The following is a 21,510-nucleotide window of genomic DNA, read 5'->3' on the forward strand; positions in this document are numbered from 1 at the left end:
CTCTGTCAGCGAGTCCAGGACTCAGCGAGGCCGTCAAGTCGGCAGGCGGGGGACCGGGCGGAGCAGGGTCAGTCCTGGTCGGTGTTCCTGTGCTGCCTCTCTTCAGCTGCTCGGTCAGAGCCTTCAGAGGACACAGCTGTCTGTCCGCTTCACACGGAGGCTGGAAGCTGGATCCCCTGGTAGGATCAGCCCTCATCTGATCCAGTATCTGTGTCATCATCTGTGCATCGAGACCTGCAGACTGGAGGAAAAGAAACTCAACTATCTCTGAGGTGGAAACAAAAGTCCAGCTCCAACATGAGGCAGATCGTCATCATAACGAAGATGCAGAAACTGATCCGTTCGTTCAGTAGACTTGTTGTTGGAAGCAGCTGCACACAGCACCTTTACTGTAAAATAATGTGTGTGTGTGGTGTGTTTGTGTGTGTGTGTGTGTGTGTGTGGTGTGTGTGTGTGTGTGTGTGTGTGTGTGTGTGTGTGTACCTCAGCCTGAGCGTGCAGCTGCAGGTGTGTGTTCAGACTGTCCTCGGCCTCAGAGAGCTGCTGTCCTGCCTCAGAGCTGTCCCTCAGGTCACTGCTGCCCCGCTGCACCCAGACCCAGATCTGAAAGAGACCCTCATCAGACCAGACTCACTTTGAGTTCATGAATTCAGGTGACAGAGGAGAGGTCAAAGGTTACCTTATCCACAAGGTGTTCACAGGACGACAGCAGCTCTCGTCTCTGTGTGGTCAGGACGGCTTGGAGGGTGTGGTCTTCTTCACTTTCACTATCCTGTTCGAGCGTGCTCTCCTCTGAGGCAGACCCACTTCACCAGAAGAAGAGAACAGACACAGGATCTTTATTTATAAAAGTGCAAGACCTTCTTTTTGACTGTGCACCAAACAGTGACTCTGTAAAAACGCTGAGTGTGTCTTTAAATTGATTGTTTTCATTCAAACATGTCGTCTTTCCGTACTCTGACTCAGCTCGAGAAGTGAGGTGACTTCAGGTGAGTCTGAGTCTGCCCCGTCCCCCCACAGAGATCACCTGTGCACACGCCTCTCATGTTCTTCATACCTGCTGGATGACGCAGAGAGAGCTGGTCTCTGATTGGTCCTCAGCTCAGGACACGTGAAGGTCTTCAGCCTAGAGACAGAATACAGGATAGGGATCAACACTCTTCTTCAGGTACCTTAAAAACAAAGACTGGATCTCCAGAGGGGGCGCTGCACGTTTCAGTACCTTCACAATGTGTTCTGTAACGCCCCCGCTCAGGTGAGCTGGGTGAAACAGCACCAGATAACACGGACTGATCAGAACCTGTTTCATCCACAAACCTTCAGTACACCTCTTACCTCTGTTTCAGATCCTGAACTGAGGTCCTCAGCCTCCTCTGGTCCTGAGATCGGCTGCAAATCCCTGGTCTCCTTTGGTCTAGGTTCAGGACTCTCAACCAATCCAGATCCCTGCTGAGCATCTGAAGACATTACCGTCTGGAGGTTTCTGGTCTCCTTTGATCTGGACTCTGACTGCAGAAGGTCTAGGGTCTCCCCTGGGTTGGATCCAGACTTGAAGTATGACCCGAATGCCGGCTTTAGGACTACCCTGGATCCTGTCTGGATCTCTGTAAACTCCTCCAATGTGACTTTGGTTTCCTCTGATCCGGATCCTGGCTTAAGGTCTGATCTGGATTCAGTTTTTAATTCTGGTGTGGATCCTGCACCAGAGTTTCTGGACCTGACTCCAGACTCTGTGTCTCTGGTCTCCTCTGATCTGGAACAGGACTTCAGGTCTGGTCTCCATCCAGCCCTTAGGTTTAATTTGAATCCAGATTGCAGGTTACCAGTCTCATCTGAGCTGGATCCAGACTCAGTTTCTTGGGTTTGTTCTGATCTAGATTCAGGTTTTTGTTCTGATCTGGACCCGTGCTGCATGTCCGATCTTGAGTCAGGTATCTGGTCTGTTTGGGGTTCAATACTGAGGTTCGGTTTAAATCCAGACTGCAGGGTGCTGGTCTCCTTGGGTCTGGATCCTAGCTTAGTCTCCAATCCTGATCTGGGATGAAGATCTGACCTGGGTCCATGTTGCAGGACTGATCTGGATTCACGCTGCTGATGTTTTGACATAGATCCAGGTCTCAGTCCAGGCTCTGGGTCTCTTGAATGCTCCAATCTAGATTCCTGCTCTGAATGAGATCTGGATCCTGACTGCGGGTCTTGCTCTCCACTGATGTGGATCCAGACTTCAGAATTCTGATCTCGTCTGCCTTGATACCGGCCTCAGATCTGATCTGGAATCTAACTGTAAGGGTCTTGACTGAAGGTCTGGTCTGGAAACAGGAGGGGGGGCTGGGGTCTTCTCTGGTTTGGATCCAGGCTTCTGGTATGACCTTGATCTCAGACATCAGATCTAACCTCAACCGGGACCTGACCTCTCTGGTCTCCTCCGATACAGATCCATAAAAGAAGTCCAGCTCAGATTCAGCTTGAAGATCTTTAGTTTCCTCTGATGCTGACCCTGGGTTCAGATCTGATCTGGGTCCTTCCTTTTTGGTTTCCTTTGACCTGACTACAGACTCTGTGTCTCTGGTCTCCTCTGGTCTACAATCTGGTTGAAGGTCTGATCCGTATCCAGGCTTCATGTTTAATTTGATTCCAAACTGTAGAGTCTTGATCTCCTTTAACCTGGATCCAGACTCCACCTCCCCAGCTGACTTTAATCTGGATCCAGGTAGCAGGTCTAATCTAGGTCCAGGCGTCTGTCTGATGTGGATCCAGACTTCAGATTTAATTTTAAAACCCTGTAGGGGGTTTCTGGTTTCTTCTGGTCTGGATCCAGGCTTTAATTTTGAGTCACATCCAGGCTCCAGATCAGACTTGGATCCTGTTTGAGGTCCGGAATCTGGTACAGACAGATCTTTGGTCTCCTCTAGCTTGGATGCAGATCTTGGATGTAAACCTGATCTGATTCCAAACTTGGTTTTGGTCTCCTCTGATCTGGAATTTAACAGCAGGTCTGGTTTAGACCTGTACAGGAGGTCTATGGTCTCCCCAGACTTTAGATTCCTGGTTTTTACTAGTCCAAGTACGAGCGGCAGGTCCGACCTGGACCCAAGTTGAAGATCAGATCCAGATCCAGGCTCTGGAGTTTTAGTCTCTTTTAATCTGGATATCAGATCTGGACCTGATTCTTCATCCTGGATTCTGGTTCGCTCTGATCTGGATCCAGACTTTTCATCAGACGTGGGTCCAGACTTCATTTCTCTGGTTTCTTTAGTTCTGAAGTCTAACCTCATGTATGGGCTCTCCTCTGGTTCTGGTTCAGACTGCTGGTTGTGGTCCAGGATCTCATCCACAGTCAGTCTCAGGTCCTGAAGAGGAGACAGAAGAGGTTTTGGTTATTGTATAGTATGTGGTCTGCTGCTGAAGTGCTGACTCACGGTCTGGGATTTGTTTTGGACCAGAAGCGCAGTCCTCTGGGTTCTGAGTCTGCCCCTCTTTAGATAAGAATCGCGTTTATTGGATCCATGTTAGACCTGAAATCCTTTTAGAGTCCTCAGACCGGACGTCTTCAGTTCAGCGGTTTTTATTTCGATGATGGAGGAGCGGGACGTTCAGCTCGCTGAATATTTTTACATCAGTCATCAGAGAGACGGGAATGTGGCCACAGGCACGATTAGTATTTATATCCTGAACTCAAGACCATGCTGACAGATAGGACTGATGGGTCCCGGCTGTGAGTTAAATTAATGTAATATTAGGGACTCAGTATTTAAAGTCCTGTTTCAGGGTCTGATGAGTTCAGAGATAAATCGAACATCTACAAGCTGAATCTCTGTTTTTAGGACTGATGCATTTTGTGATGTTAGCGCGATGCTGTGGATTTTCATACCATGCTCTGCTGATCTCTGGGCTATAGAAAGGAATAATGTTGAACTTATGAAACAAAGTCTTGTAAGGAGCGTCATAACGTGAGCTTATATTAATGGATGTGTTCCTCCCTCACTTCTAAACTGGTCTCTCTGGACTCCTCTTCTTCTTCCTCCTCATGGACCACATTTAGCTTCTCCAGCTGTTTGAGCTGCAGTCTGACGGCCTGGTCTGCCCTCCTCCTGCGATCCTGCAGCACCTCCACCAGCTTCTCCAGCCTCAGCGCCACCCCCCTGCTGAGAGGAGAACTCTGGGAGAGGGGAGAGAGAGACACCATCAGCATCAACACACACCTTCATCAGGAAGATTAAATAAGTCTTAGTGTTCTGGTCCTGAGAAGTTTGACACTGTGCAGCTCTCACCTCCTCCTCCTCTTCCTCCTCATTCTGCAGTACTCCTCCTCTCCTCTGGAGGGCCTCAGTCCTCTGCAGCTGTCTGAGTCTCTGCAGCAGAGCACTGCTGCTCGTTAACACCTGCAGAGATTTACCCAGAAGCTCTGGGACCAGATAACAAAAACACAATGAGCCGTGTTGATTTATATCATCATCATCTGAACATGGTTCTCTTCACAACGACCCTCAGAGTACAAAGTCTCAAACAGTCTGCAGGTCATGTAAGCTTAGAGCGCTCTCAGGGATCAGACTTAGATTGAGTCAGACTTTATTTTATTTTATTTTTCATAGATACTGTCTGATAATGAAGGACCGGTGTCGGCTCAGCTTACCTGTCCTCAGGAGTCGTATGTGAGCTGTACTTCAGTCAGTCTGTGGCTGTGTGCTGTTATCAGCAGCTCCTCCTCTCTGCTGATCCCGGCCTCAAACTGCAGACACACAGAATCAGGTGTTTATGGAGTTTCTCGTTTGTGTTTACAGCGGAGGAAAGGATCCGGAATCTTAACATCAGTGTGTGTCTGATAAAAGTTTTCCTCACAGTTAAATCTCAGAACACCTGCTGCTGCTCTCCATACAGACTGTTCTTCCTGCTGACACCTGATTGGTCAATACTACTCAGACAGAAACCAGAACACTTCTCAGACTGACCCAGACCCTGAGTTCAGACTGTGAACAGAGGTCCATGATGAATAATTTAAAACACATGTCTGATGTGACCTTCAGTGAACGCTCAGAGGACTTAAATAGACCAGATGCTCTTTGTTTGGATTGTGTTAGATGCAGGCCGCAGCAGGTGACCGCGGTCAGGCAGCAGGTGTTTGTTATAAACTCAGCCGACCAATCAGCACGGCTTTCTGAGGCACGCCAGAGATCCAGTAAACACACCGCAGCGCCTGGGGAATGTGAGAGCGGGAACAAATGTTCTACGAAACACGAGGAGGATAAATCTCAGCCTCCGTCTGCTATTGAACCACCAATGAGAGAACACTTTACTGTCCTTAGGGGGGTCAGGGGTCAGAGGTCAAAGCACACCAACAATGGATATAGATTGTTCTCCAGTGAGAGGCAGATTTCAATCAGCTGGAGTTACAGCATCACTTGGAGGTGTTCAGCTTGCTTCTGACCCCTATTCACAGGAACAGGTCTAGTCTTAGACCTGATGAGATAAAACTGCTGAGTATACAAGAACAAGTTTTAAAAAACCAGAGTGAGAACTGCAAAATGGCATGTTTCAGTTTCATGCTATCCCTCCCCTCTGATCAGGGATCATCCTGTCATTGCCTGGATCAAGAAACACTAAAAAGCTTCTTATGGCCCTAAATGTGCAAACTATCTTGGAGATCCTGGGCCTGACAGTTGAACAAGTCTGATCAGGATCTGAGGGAACTTTAAGAAAGGGTCTGTAGAGACTGGATGTTTTCACCGTATAACTCTGGTCTCAGCAGGAACTCAGATCCAGATCCTTCATAACAGTTAGTCGTGGACACAAAACTCAGCATCTCTCTTGGCTCCATCGATCCACCAAGTTTCTTACCTCCGTCGCTCGGCTGGTTTAAAACTCTGCAGCCAGCGTCAGCACCTCCTGTCGTCTCTCCAGCAGACGGAGGAGCAGCGACCAGCCCTCCTTCAGAGAGGCTTGTCATGGCTCTGTGAAGCTCCGCTCCTCTTCCTCCTGTTTCCCTGCTCCTCTTCTGTTTCCTCCGCTCCGTCTTCCCCACCAAGGACAGAACCTCCTGCTCATGTTTCTGGAGATCAGAAAGAAGACAGACGCTGTAACACCTTTAGTCCAGGGACCCAGGACGTGTACCAGACCACAGAGCTAGCAGAGAGACCGAGGTGGACTCTGAGTGAGGATGAGGAGTGTGTTTAAACCTTTAGCTTCTGCATCAGCTGGCTGCTGGTCCTGGATCAGTTTCTGGTTTCTCCTCCTGGTTTGATCCAATCTCACAGAGACCGGGATGGACCTGGACCAGCTGGAGGTGGATCAGGGAACCACTCTGTACCCACACACACACACACACCACATAGAAACATTAATGACAGTAAATAAGTTAAAACTTAATATCTCTGAGAGGACGAGCTAAAGTGCTATTCGTCCAGTACTCTCCAGGAACAAATGGTTCCTGTGGCCCGTTGTCATCTGCGTTTTCCACCAGGTTCCACCCAGGCTGAAGTCCCGTAGAGATTATGAGAATCAGGTCAGTGACGTATGGAGGAAAACAGTAACTGCACTACACCACCAGACCAGCAGAGGGCAGTAAGACAGAGATGCCATTCAACAAAGATGAGCGCACCACAGTTAGCCGGTTTAGCCTGTTAGCATGAAGAGATTCCTCTTATGCTGTTTTTGATCTTGTTTTATTGCAGATGGATTCATTGAATCAACACTTGAAGGAGACGAGCTCTCCGAGACAAAGAGGATTCAAACGTCTGAAACGCTCGACTATAAAGCAAGAAGACAGATTTTAAAGCCATCTCAGAGATGGACCGGGTGTTCCAGTTTAAAGAACGACCCTGTTAACTGGAGACTCTCAGTCGGATGCGTCCCTCACAAACGTCTTTAGATGATCCATTAAATATCTGATGAGGATATTTGGACATTTGAATAAAAACTAAACTAGGATGCATTTCCGAGGACTCCTTCTGTGTTTCAACAGCTGTTGGAAACTCACAAACACTGACACATTCAGCTGAAGTCTCCAGTTTACAGGTCACTCTTCAGACTGGAACACCGGGAGCTGACAGTGACACATCACACTATCAGGCTCAGAGAAGACCAATGTTCAGGAGCTATTAAACTGAGTGAATCACATGTGTGTGTGAGGTTATTGTGACGGAGGGGGAAATAAAAACACTCAGGGTACACTACCAATCAGAGAAGTTTAGCATTACCAGGCCCCGCCCCCAAAAGTTCCTGGACCTTTGGAAAGAACTACCACCAGAGCAGGAACCTTACAGGGGGGAGATTAACTACCCAGGAACTAAAGTTGGGTCCTGGTTCCTGATTTCCAATGCTCATAGTCCCTCTAAATGTCCTTGGGAAAGTTCCTGCAGGCACAAAGCACCTTTTGTTATAAAAGTAATCTCAGCAATCTCTGTGAACTCATTGATCATCTGTTGGGGTCTTTATGGGTTCTGTTTGTGGTTCCTCTCGGAGCGACCTGCTGACTTCTTCAGGTCACACTGAGCTGCATGTTTCTCTGCACACGTGTGTCTCTGTTCAAGCATTCCCAGGATGATACAGTATCTCGTGGCATGTTCACCCAATGGGACACACATGCACACACGCCACACCACACACGCACACACACACAACGAACACACACGCACGCACTCACACGCACACGCACACACACACACACACACCACCACACACCACAAACCACACACACACACTAAAAATACACTGACGGTAATTGCCAAACTATTATCTGACACACATAAGAACACTTTAAATATACACACTCACCTTCAAACCCTGAGAGACATCAGCTGTCACACACACAGACACACACACACACACACACAACACACACACACACACACACACACACACACACACACACACACACACAGACACACAAACATACAGACACACAGACACACACAAACACACAAACACACACATACACACACACACACATAAATAGTCTGTGCTATAACCGGACGCAGCACATGGACTGAGCGCTGACTAACAGACGAGGTTAGCGTCTGTCTCTCCTCCTCAGTTTGAAGGCTTTCAGCTTCATGAACCTCAGAGAGAGACATCAGACTCAAAGCTGACAAGTTTAATAAACACACACACACACACCACACACACACACACACCACACACCACACACACACACACACACACACACACACACACAGCTCAAGAACACACCAAACACAGGAGAGACTTCCTCCTCGTGAGGAACACGGAGAGCTCATGAATGCAGGACAGTTTGGTCTCAGGTGTCAGTTTGAGTTTCAGGGAAAGACCCAAATATTGACCAGAGCATCCATTGACAAATCCTGATCAGACGTTTGTTTCTCTGCTACAAACAGAAACATCAACATAACTTCACTTTAACTTTTATCACAGGGTTTAGACGCTGGTCATGTGACCCTCTGTCTCTTTAAACGTCTTCTCTGTGAGCTGGATCCTCTGTTGACCTCCAGAATGATACCCTACACTTAGATGCAACACGACTCAAGAGGATGAGTTTATGTTTGAGCTTCAGAGAAGAGATGCTTCATAAACTCTTATTTCTGTCAACACCAAGGATACTTTATTCCTGTTTATTACTAACATGCTTTTATTTTGAAAGGACACAATGAACTTCCTCTAGGTGGTAAAGTTTCAGGATATGAAATGAAATGTTGGTCAGATCTCCTTCATCAGCTCGCTCAGGTATCACCTGTGAGGAAAGCTCTTGAGGTGTATCTTCACGTCTGTGCGGCTCTATCAGCTACAGATGAAGAGACGCCATAACTCTTAGCATCCTCTGTTGCTTAAAGAGGATCAGTATTCATCTTTCATCTCTCTGATCTGAGCCTCAGTGTGAACAGATTTCTCTCTGAGGCTCGGTCACGTCCCTCCTCACATCACATAGAACTGAAAATCTGATCTCACCGACCAATCAGAGCTCAGGACGCTGGTCGTGTCCTTACCTTGAGGACAGAGATGACGATCAGTGATTGGCCGGCCTGGACGGCGATGGTGCTCAGAGTCGTGGATGATGAGAGAGTGTCCTGTCCTCCTCCTCCTCCCATCCTCTCCTGTCCTCCAGTTCGTCCTCCGTCCGTCCGATGGTCATGATGAATGCTGAGTCAGGATCCGGATCTTGTCTCGGTATACAGGATCAGGTTCATGTGTTTCCTTTATCAGATGTTAATTTCAGTGTTCCTCAAACAGGTCCTGGACCAGGAAGACCACGTTGAATCGCAGTTGTGGTTGTTTACGGTTCTTTAAATGTGACGTCTGAATCCCCTGAAACACGACAAATAAAAATGTCAGATTTATTTTTAAAAGTTAACATTTTACAATTTAAATCCTGCTCACCTCTATTTATTGATCCATTTACATATTTATTTATCAATTAACTTACCTAATTAATTAATGTATTAATGTATTTATTAATTTATTGACTTAATTTGCATTTACTGATTTTTCTGTTTTTTATTTATGTATTTATTTCATTAACGAATTGACTTATTCGTTAAATAATTAATTTACTTCTTTATTAATTGACTTATTTGTTTACCTATCTAGTGACTTATTTTCTTATTTTTTATTTGCTTAATAATCTATTCATTTTCTTATCAATTTAATTATTTCATCATTTATTTATTTACTTACTTTTTAATATTTTTATATTGAGTTTCCCAATCACTCAATGATAATCTCATCAGATGTTTTTTGTGTTAAATCCTGTAAATTAACCAACAGATTAATTTCTGTCAGGTGAACACTGTGAGTAAACAGTCTCAGTTTTACTTTAATTAACTATGAGGACATTACATTTAGAGTTAACAGATTTAATTATTTTTCCATATGTTTGTATAAATCTATATTCATGAGGTGAGTAAAGCCGTCGTTATAGAGACGAGCTCTGTTCTTCATTCAGCTCTAAAAAGAGACGATGAAAATGTTTCTCCTTCATTTACAAAACTTTTTAACTTTCGAGTTCTCTCAGGATAAAACTGTTCTACATTTTCACTAACTCTTTTAAACTTTTTATTTAACCCTTTGTGGTGAAAACCAGACGACACGCAGAGATCCAAAGAGACCTACCTGAGACACGCTTGGCTAGCTGGCTGCTGCTGGAGTGAAGAACCACAGACAGTGAGAGAAAACAGAGAGAGGGAGAGAGAGAGAGAGAGAGGGAGGGAGGGGAGAGAGGGAGGGGGAGGGAGGGAGGGAGGGAGGGAGGGAGAGGGAGAGAGAGGTGGGTAAATAGATGTGGTTTCCAGTAGGATTATCACTCAGCTGAGTGACAGAGAGACACCTGCCTTCCACAAACAAACTCTCTCTCTCTGTAAATATATCTGACTCTGATGACTCATAAAAACACAGATAACAGTCATGTTATTGGTCTCTCATAATCACATTACATCATCTGTCTGTCAGACAGTTTAGAGACGTTTCTTCATATTAAACTTAAAGGGATAGTTCGTTGGAGTGTTGTTGTTTGAGGTTCTTGTCATCAGTAAGTTTATTACCTACAGCCGTCAGAAAGTCCAGACTCACAGAGGAGACACGTCTTCCTCTCCTGCAGCCCAGATCGTCTAGGATACCTGCTGAAGTTGGTTCTTGTCAGTTGAGCGAGGGGATCTTTGGACAACACGAGCTGCTGAGGTGCTGAGCATCCCTACCTGGATCCCTGAGGTGAGGAGTCTGATACCAAACGACCTGAAACTCTTAAAGTCCAAAGAAAGCTTCAGGTGACGTTTGAGAGTTTGAATCAAGTCTACATGAAAAAATAAACTTTAAAATGAGAAAAAGATTCAGTTACCTGAAAACATCCCCTAAATCCAGCAGGAGCCATTTATGACATTTAGACAGAGTGAGACGCTGCTTTAAGAAGCTAACTTTAAGGTTTAATATAATTTAAAATATAAAAACATGTTTATTTTAACTTGTGAATATAGGAGCAAAAGTTGTTCAGCGCACGGGCGTGTCCAGAGTCTTCTGACTGTGGAGGCCAACACACGGCACTGAGGGGTGGCCTGGAGTGGAGAGAGCATTCGGCGCCCCTGCTGGCTGCAGAGAGCAGGACAGTGTTAGAGCAGATCAATGAAACAAGAGTCACTTTAAAAATCTAAACTTTGGTTTTATTCAATGTCACAATCACAGCTGACCTTTGACCTTTACCTGAGTCAGACTCACAGCTCAGGCTGGAGGATTCTGGGTAATGTAGTGTGGTCACAGCTCAGGGTGTGACTGACACAAGGAGGGATATAAATACAAACAGGAAACAATAAATAAACAAGTAAACATCTATCCTGTCAGAGAACAGAGCTCCTGTGAATGTTTGTAACTTTCTATGACGGATTGAGGAACAAACAGTTTAAATATGAACTACAAACACTTTAAGTAAACAGAGTCAGAGTCAGCGCAGTTAGCACCAAAATAAAAGTTCTTCTACAAAAGGTTTTTAGAATTTTATAGCTGAGGTCTACAAAATCTGAACAAATAAAAATTATGTTTTTAATTTGGATAAAAATCAGTTTGTTTAAAAAATGAAGAAACTCTTTAAACAAACTGATTAAAACACTAAAGATTCAGAAAGTTCATTGAACTGAATGGAGTTTAGAGGCTGAACGACTCCGTTAGTTTGACGTGTGCTGGAGTTCATCACGTTAGTCTCACATGTACTGGTTTTAAATATAATATAGTTTGAAGTTGAATTTTCCCTTTGAGGTGGAGTGAAAGAATGAACAAGTCAAGAAACAAGAAGCTAAAGTTCTTTCGATGTGTTTTGTAACTTTGAACCTCAGGCTGTTCAGAAACCAGACTCATCATGTTGTAAACAAATATGTAATTTTACCAGGTCTTCAGATCTCAGAGTAGCAGAGTTTAAAGAGTCCGTCCAGCAGCAGACTCCTCTTTTAGAGTAAAATATTAAAGACCTGAGGTCAAACATAGGAGAGGAGGAGAGGAAGAGAGGAGGCGTGGTCTTTACTAACCCTCCGTCATGTGTCCGTGTTTCAAACCTGATCTATGACTCTGGATTAAAGCTACATTTGGAGGTTTTATACTACCGCCATCAGACTGCAGTACACCCCCGGAAGCACTGAGAGCGCTGCAGTCTCTCTGCTGCTGAGCTTCAGGTCTTATCGATGTTTTCAAACAACGACACCTGAGCAGGTTCAGGTTGGAGGTGGAGCTGATGAACTTTAACTTCAAACATTGTAACACAGACCATAACCTTTGAACCGAAATCTGGGTTTTGATTACTTTTGTCTGGAACAAAGTAAAATAGATAATTGTCGTCTTCGATTGATTGTCTGGTCATCTGGTTCCAGCTCACACCACTTTTTAAAAACAGAGCATACTCTGACAGGCCGATCACTGATTGGACCGTTTCTGTGATGTCAGAGAAAATGAACCGGTTAGTGATTCTGAAACAAACACCTGAGGTCAGGTGAACCACAGAACAGGTGACAGCAGCAGGACTCAGACCTGCAGGGAGCTGTGTTACATTCAGGGCCGCTCAGACGGGCCAGCCTCCGTCACACTGAAATAAGGATGAGTACAACCTTTAATAAAGACTTCAGTTGTGTATAATCCAACTGTCCCTTTAGTACCTGAATGCAGCACGTATCAGGTTTCATGTGATGAGCAGCTCCAAACCTCTTTGGTGCGTTCAGTGTCCTTTAAAAAGCTTAAAGCAGTGCAGCAGGTTGTCTCTGAGCTCATAGAGGTTTCAAGTTTTTTTGGTCAGGAAGCTTCAGTTCACAGTTTTTATCTTTCAGGCGTTACGATTGGCTGAGAGACATCCTAAGCTCCTCCATCTCTCAGGCTGCGGTCAATCGCTGCGTCTCAGACTCCAGGACGGACGGGATAGGACGGCGTGTGGACAGTGTCCAGCGAGTCGGTGAGGTCACGTCTCAGAGAGATCAGCCATTGGCTGTTCCTGGAGGAATGCTGGATAAAATCTGCCCTCTGTGCTGATCAACAGCCACTGAGAGGACGCAGCTGACTCACCTGAGGGTAGGAGACAGTGACATCATCAGCATCCACCCCTGACAACACAAAAACTAAAACTCTTCTTCTGTGGTGGTCTCACCTGGTCCTCCAGCTCCCTCACTCTGCCGCGCAGACGCTATTCTTCTGGGGTGTCCAAACTCTGCTGAACAAACCAATAGCTTAAACACACGCACACACGCACACACGCACACACACACACAGTGTCTCACCTGAGATTGCGGCTGTCACTCAGCCTCTGTCTGAACATCAGACGCTCCCCCTCCACCTGAAACACAGAAACAAGTCATTGTGTGTTCAGTGTGTGTGTTTGTGTTTGTGTTTGTGTTTGTGTGTCCGTTGTCCGTGTCTGTGTTGTGTACCTCTCTAGAGTGTCTCTCAGAGAGTTTCTGTCTCTCTCAGTTTTTTCTTTCTGATGTTCGAGTCCTGCGTTTTTGTTTTTTTCAGCGTTTGACGTCGAGTTCCAGCTCAGCCACCAAACGCTGCAGGACCAGGAGTCTGTCCACATCACCCAGCTGACACAACACACAGTTTTTTAGGAGATCCACCCAGACACTCATGATAAAGCAACCATCCATCAGAAACCACCGACCTGGTCCGTGTTAGGCCCCGCTCCAGGGCTATGCTCCTGTTGGTGGGCTCTCTCCCTGTAGCCAATCATAGCTGCCTCAGTGAGCTCCAGAGCCAATCGGACGCGGTCCCTGTCTTTCTCCAGCTCCTCCGTCCTCTGAGTCAGAGTGTACACTCCACACGCACACACACAGATATAAGGGTCATAGTGTCGTCATAATAATCACTAATACAAGTCATTGAACTTAACTCTGAGGCTCTGATGCATTGAGCTGTCTCTCCTCTCTGTTATCATGATGTTGTCTTCATCACTCGTTCATAACCTCTGCCTCTCTCTGCGTCAGGACCTTCCTGATCTCCTCTCTTCTCACTGCAACAGAGTGGAGAGCTGCTCCTCCTCCTCTTCCTCATCCTCACACTGCTGTAAAAAATTTAAAACAGGTCGTCACTTGTTTTATCTTTTCTTTAGAGCCTATATATAAACATGAAAACATCCTCCTCACCTCCCTTCCTCCTCCTGTTCTCTTGTCGTTTGTCTCCTTGTCTCTGCTCCTCCTCTTCTGTCCGTCTATCTCCTCCCTCTCTCTCTCTTCCTCTCTCAGCAGACAGTGAGGAGATCCTTCCTCTCTGCTCCTCCGCAGCTTTAACCCTCCTCAGCTCGGCCTGGCTCTCCTCTACCTCCTTCCTCGCCTCCTCCAGTCTGGTCTCCACTCCTCTCCTTCTCCTCCTCTTGCTCCTTCAGGACTTGGATTTCTCTCAAAAGCGCTTCAGCTTCTCCTCCCGCTCTCCTCCATCTCTTCCACTCTGCTCCTCCATCGCTCCTCCGCCTTCTTCCTCTCCTCCTCAGCGTTCTCCTTGGCAAGTCGAGGCCTCCTCCAGCTCCTCAAGCATCTCCCTCTCCTCTTCTACAGGGCCTTGGCTCTTGCTATCAGCTCCTCTATCCCCCCTCTCTCCTTCTCCATCTCCCCCTCTCTCGATGCACCCTCCTCTCTTAAGGTCTGCAGGTTTCCCCTCTCTGATCCTCTCCACCTCCTCCTTCTTCTCCTTCAGAGCTTTCTTCAGACGCTCTCCTTCTGTGTGGCTCTCCTGAACGTCAGAATAAAGGTTATATTTAGAGACTACAGAGCTTACGTCAGGGTGTTGTTAGCGTAGCTTAGCATAAAGACTCTGAAACTTTTGGAAACTGTTAGCCTCGCTCTCAACATATATTCTATATATTTTTTTCTTTATGTTATATTTCTACAAATATTTTCACATTTTGCTGAAAGTTAAACATCTCATTAAACAGTTAGCTCAGTTTGTGCTTTGACTGGAAGCTAGGAGCACCCTGAGGTGGTCCTGGAGTTTCAGCAGGAGGTCCCTTACCTCTATGAGAAGTTTCAGGTTGGTCCTCTCCTCCAGTGCAGCCCTCAGACCCTCCCTCATCTGCTGTGCCTCCTCCTCCCTTTTCCTTCACCTCCTGCCTCACTCGCTCCCTGCTCTGACTCTGATCCGACACCTGAAAGAGAGAGATGTTAACATGCTAACATCATAAACTCAAACACCAAAATGCAACATGCAAAACTTTCTTGGCTCAAAGAAGGTTTTTAAATATAAAGTCTCCTTAACGTTCCTAATCGTTGTGTGCAGTTTGTTTTAGTGACCTCTCTTCAATAATGGAGATGAATGGGTTCAAAGTTTTTACTGTGGGTGAATTCTGCACTGTGATTCTGTAACAGGCCACTAGAGCAGCGTTGAGCAGCAGCTCGGTCTTGAGACATTTTATTGAAGAAATGTTTCCTCACTCTGTTTAAGTCACAGAGCCACCAGCTGGTCGTTTACAGATATTTATATTATAAATAAATATTCATAACAGAATAATCCTCGACATGTTATGTTTGTGTAATAAGCTTTAACATGTGTTGGTTTATGTGGTTTACAGGGACGCTGTAGGACAGAAAGTGTTACTGTTGAGTGCTGTAGTGTACCTGGGTCTGCAGGGAGCTCAGGTTCTGGGTCATGACCTCCACACTCTGCTGCACTTCCTTCAGCTTGTCCTGCACCTCCTCCCTCCTCCTACGCTCCTTCTGTACTTTCTCTCTGAGAGTCATCGCCTCCTTTTCTGTCCTTGCTAGCTGCTCCTGCACCTCCCTCCTCCTCTGCTCCTTCATTAACTCCTCCTGTACCTGCTTCCTCTCCTTGTCCTCTCTTTGAACCTCCTCTGTGATGAAGGTCAGATCGTTCTTGGTCTTCCTCAGCTCTCCTGTAGCTCCTCCTTGTTCTTCGCTCGTTCTGCGCCCTCCTCTCTTAGTGCTGTCGCCTCCTTTCTGTGCTCATTAACTCCTCTCTTTACCTGCTCTTTCTTCTTCTCTCTTTATGCACCTCCTCTGTGATGAATGCCAGCTCCCTTCTTGGTGTCTCCTCAGCTCCTCTGAACCTCCTCCCTCTGACTCTGCTCCTCCTGCACCTCATCTCTTAGCGCTGTGATGTCATCCGCCCTCTTCATCAGCTCCTCCTTAATCTCAGTCTTCTCCCTTTGTTCCTTTTGCACCTCCTCTCTGAGTGTGGACACTTCTCTCATCCTCCTGAGCTCCTCCTGTTCCTTGTCCCTCCTCCTCCTCTGCTCAATGAGTGTTTTCATCTCCTCCTGCGTCTCCCTCCTTCTCCCTTTGTTCCCTCCTCAGCTCCCTTCCTGAGCGCTGGTCACTCCTCCCTCAGATCTCCTCAGCCTCTCCTGTAAACTCCTCTGTCTGTTTTCTCCCTCTTCACCTCTCCCTCAGCACAGACACCTCCTCCTCCCTCCCTCCTCAGCTCCTCTTGAGTGTTATCTCTCGGTGTCTGCACCTCTCTTTGAGCGCTGCCACCTCTCCCTCCCTCCTCCTCAGCTCCTCCAGCAGTCCTTCCTTCTCCTCTTCCATGGACCTCCCTCTCTCCTCCACCAGGAGGACCTGAGCTCGCTCTGTCTCTTCCAGCCTCACTTCTTTCCTCCTTCACCTTCCTCAGTTCACCCTCCACCTCCCTCTTCTCTTTCCTCACCCTTCTCAGCACCTCTCCTTGTCCTTCTTCCACTCCTCCATCTCTCTCACTCTTTCCTCCAGCCTCCTCTTCTCCTCCTCTGTCCTCCTAAGCTCCTCTCCTTTCTCCTTAAACTCCTCCACATCTTTCACTCTCTCCTGCAGCCTCCTCTTCTCCTCCCTCGCTCTCCTCAGTGCCTCCCCCTCTTCTTCTAGTTCGTCCTCCACCTCCTTCAGTCTCTCCTCCAGCCTCCTCTTCTCCTCCTCCATCTCCGTCAGTTGTTTTCCAGCCTCCTCCTCCTCTCTGCCTCCCCTCTCTTTCAGCTCACTCCTCTCTCTCTCCCACTCCTCCTCTTTCTCCTCCAGAGTCATTCTCAGAAGCTTCACCTCCTCCTCTCCATCCTTCAGGAGGAGGTGAAGCTTTGTGAGGTCTTTCACAGACCGCTCTGCTTTCTCCCTCCAATTCTTCACCTCCTCCTCCAGCTTCTCACAGGCCTCCTCCCTCTCTCTGGCTCTCCTTCTTGCTCCCTCACTCACGCCTCGCGCCTCCTGGAGTCTCCTGAGCTGAGAAGAGATCCTGCTCTCTCTCTCTCCTCTCTCCTTCCTCTCCTTCTCCAGGAGCCACTCTGGTTTCTCTCAGCAGCACCTCCAGCTGCTCCTCCTTTACCTCCTTCAGCCTGAGTTTGTCGTAGACCTCCTGTCGCTCCCTCTCTCCCTCCCTCCTCCTGCTCCTCTGCCAGCCTAAGTCGGGCTCTCCGTCCTCTACCTCCTCCTCCCTCTCTCTCACGGCGCTGATCTGTCGCTCCAGGCTGCACTCCCTCCTCTCCACCTCCTCCTTCATCTCCTTCACACTCCTCTTTGGCCCACGTTCAGCTTCAGCCTCAGCAGTTCCACCTCCCCCACCTTCTCCTTCATCTTCTCCATCTCCTCCTCTGTTCTCCCGCCTCATCCCTCAGTCGCTCCACCTCCCTCCTCCTTTCTCTTTTCTCTCCGTCTCTCTGTCCTGCAGTCTCTCCTTCTCTCTCCTCTCCTCCTCTTTGTCCTCCTCTAGTTTAGAGATTTCTCTCCATCAGTCTGCTCATCTCCTCCTCCTGCTCCTCCCACCCTCTTCCTCCATCTCTCTACCTCCTCCTCTGCTCCACTCCTTAGTCGTTCCATCTCCCTCTCCTTGTCCTCCTTATCCTTCTCTAGTCTCTCCATCCGGTCGCAGAGCGCTCCGATCTCCTCCTACCCTCTTCACCTCCTCCTCTGTAACCTGAACCTTTGACCTCTGCACCTCCTCCTGCCACTCTCTCCCTCTCTCCTTCGATCCTGAGTATTCTCTCCATCAGGTGTCCAATCCTTGCCTCTCTCTCCATCATGTCCCTCCTCAGTCTCTCAATTCTCCTCTCTCTCTCCCTCTCCTCCTCCGTCAGTCCCTCGTGCGCCTCCTCAGCGCTTCCAGCTCTCCGTCCTTCGTTCCCAGCTCTTCGCTCAGAGCCTCCCTCTCTCTCTGCCAGGCCTCTTTCTCCTCCATCCTCATCCCTTCCTCCTCCATCTTCCTAGTCATCAGCTCCTCCAGCTCCTCTGTCAGTCTCTCCATCTCCTCCTTCAGCGCCTCCCTCACCTCCTCGCTCTTCTTTGTCTGCTCTCTGTCATCTCCTCCTCTGGTTGTCGCTCTCTCCAGCTCCTCTCTCAGACATTTGATCTCTCCTTCAGACCGACACACAAACATTCATCAGTCAACACAAACACTACAAACAAGCAAACAACAACACTAACACTGACACTGAAGCTCCTCTCAGGATGTTTTAACACAATAAAATCTGACTGACTCTTCATGATGACTCGAGCACAGCTGGTCATACTCTGATACTTCTACTTTATCTGTCCCCGTCACAGCCCCCCCTTGTGTCGCAGCTCTGTCTGTGTGTTTCAGCGTGTTGTTGACGTGTTATATGAAGACAGATATCAAAGCGCCGTGTGTGTTCAGCTGCGTTGTCGTCTCTCGCTCTGACCTTGAAGCGTTTGTTTGGCCTGCTGCAGAGCGCCAACATGTGCAGTCAGCTGATGTCTGTCCACCTCACACTGAGAGATCTGCTGCTGCTGCTGACCGTGCTGTTGGTGGAGAGACACCGACATACACCTGAGGAGAGGGAGAGGGCGAGGGAGAGAGAGAGGGAGAGAGAGAGAGAGATTATATTATATATATATTTATTATATATATTTTTTTTTATATATATTATTATTATTATCTATTTATTTGTATCTTTATTTTTTATTTGATAATGATAATAATAATAATAATGATAATTATTATTACTAACCCTAACCCTAACCCTATTAACGATTAAAATTATCTATCATTTTTATATATATTATGTATATTGTTTCAGACTTTTGATCTTGTTGTGATGTGATAATATATTGTATTGTGTACATATGTGTGTATTGTTTGATGTGATTGTTATTAATGTTATTATTACTGTTGTTTTTGCTTTGGCAATATTGTTTTTAACTTCCATGCCAATAAAGCTGTTTGAATTGAATTGAATTGAATTGAATTGAATTGAATTGAATTGAATTGAGTTGAATTGAGAGAGGGAAGAGGGAGAGAGTTAGTTTGTGACAGTTCCATTCAACAGTATGTTGCAGAATTTGCTAAAAGCATGTCACTTGACACAGAGAAGTCATTTGGGAACTGTTCAGCTCTGTATTGTAACGGATTGGTTGTTTGGTGTTTGCTAGGGTTAGTTATTAATTAGTTATGATGTTAGTTAATTAATTGATGATCCGTTTTACGTGATGTCAGTGAATGTTGCTGACCAGGATAGCAGGCTTGTGATTGGGTGATGGAGAATGGAGGCGGGAGATGTGTGTGTGTGTGTGTGTGTGTGTGTGTGTGTGTGTGTGTGTGTGTGTGTGTGGTGTGTGTGTGTGTGTGTGTGTTGTGTGTGTGTGTGTGTGTGTTGTGTGTGTGTGTGTGAGTGACAGAGAGCAGAGAGAAGGAAAAAGAGAGGCTGAGGAATGAATGAATCAGAGCCGGTTCGGAGCAATTATTTCACCTGTGTGCTCATCGGGGAAAAAATGTGTTAGGAGGCATGTGCTGCTCAGAGTCCAGTCATTATATGGGCTGATATATGGCTCGGTGGTCGGCTGGACGGACCACAGATCAGCGGTGTTTTGGTTCGCTGTTTCGCTTTCTGCACACCGTTAAATGTTTACTTCCTCTAGTAAGGGACGACAGTGTCACCAGTGTCACCGGCCCTTAAAAGTATATGCGCGTTTACTTTTAAGAAAATCTCCGACATACAACTACTTGGCCCAAATGATGTGAAAACAACGCTTTACTGCGATAATTACGGTATTGCAAAATCCATTTCGTGGCAACATATTATACCAGTGACGGTGATGATACCGGTTTACCGCACACCCCTAGTCTGGATTAAACCTGCGTACATACCTGAGCTCCTGCAGCTCCTCCTCCAGCTGCTCCCTGTGTCTCTGCAGACTCTCCTGCTCTTCTGCAGCCTCCTGCTCTCCCTCTGCTGCTCCTCCTGCTGCCGGTCTCTCCTCCTCACCTCCTCCACGGCCTGTCGCAGCTGCTCCTGTGCCTCCTTCAGCTCCCTGTGCACCGAGGCATGCTGGGAGGACAACTGAGGACCACAGACACCCGTCATACATCACAGAGCATACAGGTGAATCACTGTTACATGACCATCACCTCCTCCTCCTCTCTTCACCTCCTCCAGCCGAACTCCATCCCTCTCCTTCTCCTCCATCAGGGAGACTAGCCGTCTCTCCTTCTCCTCCATCATTCTCTCCTTCTCTGTGTCTCTCTCTCTCAGTTGACGGATGACTTCAGCCTCCTCCTCTCTGTGCGCTCTGAACAACACAAAATCATCGCAGGAAGAGAGAGTCAGAGTTTAAAACCAGGAGTACAGATTATATCTAAGATTAAAGGGTTAATATTTTGGAATACAGGTTCAGATTTAAAGTCTTTTTATTCTGAACTTTCTGTTTGTTAAAAAGTTTTTTATTCCAGATTAAAGGGTTTATATAAAGGATGTTTTATATGAAGGACTAAAGGTTTGGATTCATAAATAGATATCTATTTATCAGATTTAATTTTAAGTTTAAATTCAGGATCAAGATCTCACCTGAGCTGGCTGCAGTCCAGGTTCAGGGTTGAGACCTCCCTCTGCAGAGAGCTGACCTCTGACCTCACGGCCTGCAGCTGTGATTGGCTGTTTGAAAGTGCACACTCCAGCTGAACACAAACACAAACACACACTCATATAAAAGATGTTTTTGTTGAGTGTGATGAAGTACAGGTGACACACAGCAGGTAGAGTAAGTGAGCGTACCTGCAGCAGCTGTTTGTTCAGCTCTCTCTTGTCTAAAGCTAGCGCCGAGCTCAGGGCGGCCATCTTTTCTTGAGCATCCCGAGCCTCTTCCACCTCCCGCTTCAACACACACTCAGAGGACGAGAGACGTAGCACGCTCTCCCTGGACTGAAGGAAGGACAGACAACAAGGGGGGATCAATACGATCAATACGATCAATACGATCAATACACAACCTTAAATAAAGTTTTGTTAAACTGTAAAGACATTGATTAGAAACATATCACAGTTGTCTGTTTATTATTTAATAAAGCGTACCTTCTGCAGGGCATCTCTGGCATCAGCAGCTTCTTCTTCTGCTTTCTCTCGGCCCAGCTGCTCCCTCTCTACCGCCCTCTACAGGAGAAACACAGAAGAGACACACGGGGAGGGAAGAGTCAGGAAGAAAAGCAGACACTGAAGAAAAGGAGACGCTCTGAGTTAAATCCTGGTTTCTTACGTTCAGACTGTGGATCTCCAGCCGGTGCTGAGTCCCTTTCTCTGACAGCTGAACGTTCTCCAGCAGCTCGGTCTCCACTCTGAAACAAGACCAACCAGACTGAGACGAGTTCACAGAAACACGACCTCAC

The 21,510-nt window shown here is 46.9% G+C and overlaps 2 protein-coding genes and 2 long non-coding RNA genes across 4 annotated transcripts; all 4 read right to left on the reverse strand.

Annotated features, from left to right (window-relative positions):
* Positions 1–2,116: 2,116 nt before the first annotated feature.
* Positions 2,117–4,747, reverse strand: LOC117820580. Its single transcript, XM_034694401.1, has 5 exons — positions 4,634–4,747; positions 4,272–4,405; positions 3,986–4,159; positions 3,872–3,892; positions 2,117–3,350 (listed from the first exon to the last, which is right to left on the reverse strand). The coding sequence occupies exons 4-5, from the start codon at positions 3,872–3,874 to the stop codon at positions 2,118–2,120; spliced, it is 1,236 nt and encodes a 411-aa protein (XP_034550292.1). The 5' UTR covers positions 3,875–3,892; positions 3,986–4,159; positions 4,272–4,405; positions 4,634–4,747; the 3' UTR covers position 2,117.
* A 1,104-nt stretch (positions 4,748–5,851) lies between these two features.
* LOC117820586 lies at positions 5,852–9,253 on the reverse strand. Its single transcript, XR_004632781.1, has 3 exons — positions 8,955–9,253; positions 6,174–6,298; positions 5,852–6,046 (listed from the first exon to the last, which is right to left on the reverse strand). It is a non-coding gene; the product is annotated as an uncharacterized LOC117820586 (long non-coding RNA).
* Positions 9,254–11,095: 1,842 nt separating this feature from the next.
* Positions 11,096–13,274, reverse strand: LOC117820583. Its single transcript, XR_004632778.1, has 3 exons — positions 13,206–13,274; positions 13,076–13,135; positions 11,096–12,993 (listed from the first exon to the last, which is right to left on the reverse strand). It is a non-coding gene; the product is annotated as an uncharacterized LOC117820583 (long non-coding RNA).
* Positions 13,275–14,097: 823 nt separating this feature from the next.
* LOC117820581 (vicilin-like seed storage protein At2g18540) lies at positions 14,098–16,192 on the reverse strand. Its single transcript, XM_034694402.1, has 3 exons — positions 15,531–16,192; positions 14,929–15,061; positions 14,098–14,649 (listed from the first exon to the last, which is right to left on the reverse strand). The coding sequence occupies exons 1-3, from the start codon at positions 15,711–15,713 to the stop codon at positions 14,555–14,557; spliced, it is 411 nt and encodes a 136-aa protein (XP_034550293.1). The 5' UTR covers positions 15,714–16,192; the 3' UTR covers positions 14,098–14,554.
* Positions 16,193–21,510: the final 5,318 nt, after the last annotated feature.

Source organism: Notolabrus celidotus, chromosome 10, assembly GCF_009762535.1.
Source record: "Notolabrus celidotus isolate fNotCel1 chromosome 10, fNotCel1.pri, whole genome shotgun sequence".
NCBI lineage: Eukaryota > Metazoa > Chordata > Actinopteri > Labriformes > Labridae > Notolabrus > Notolabrus celidotus.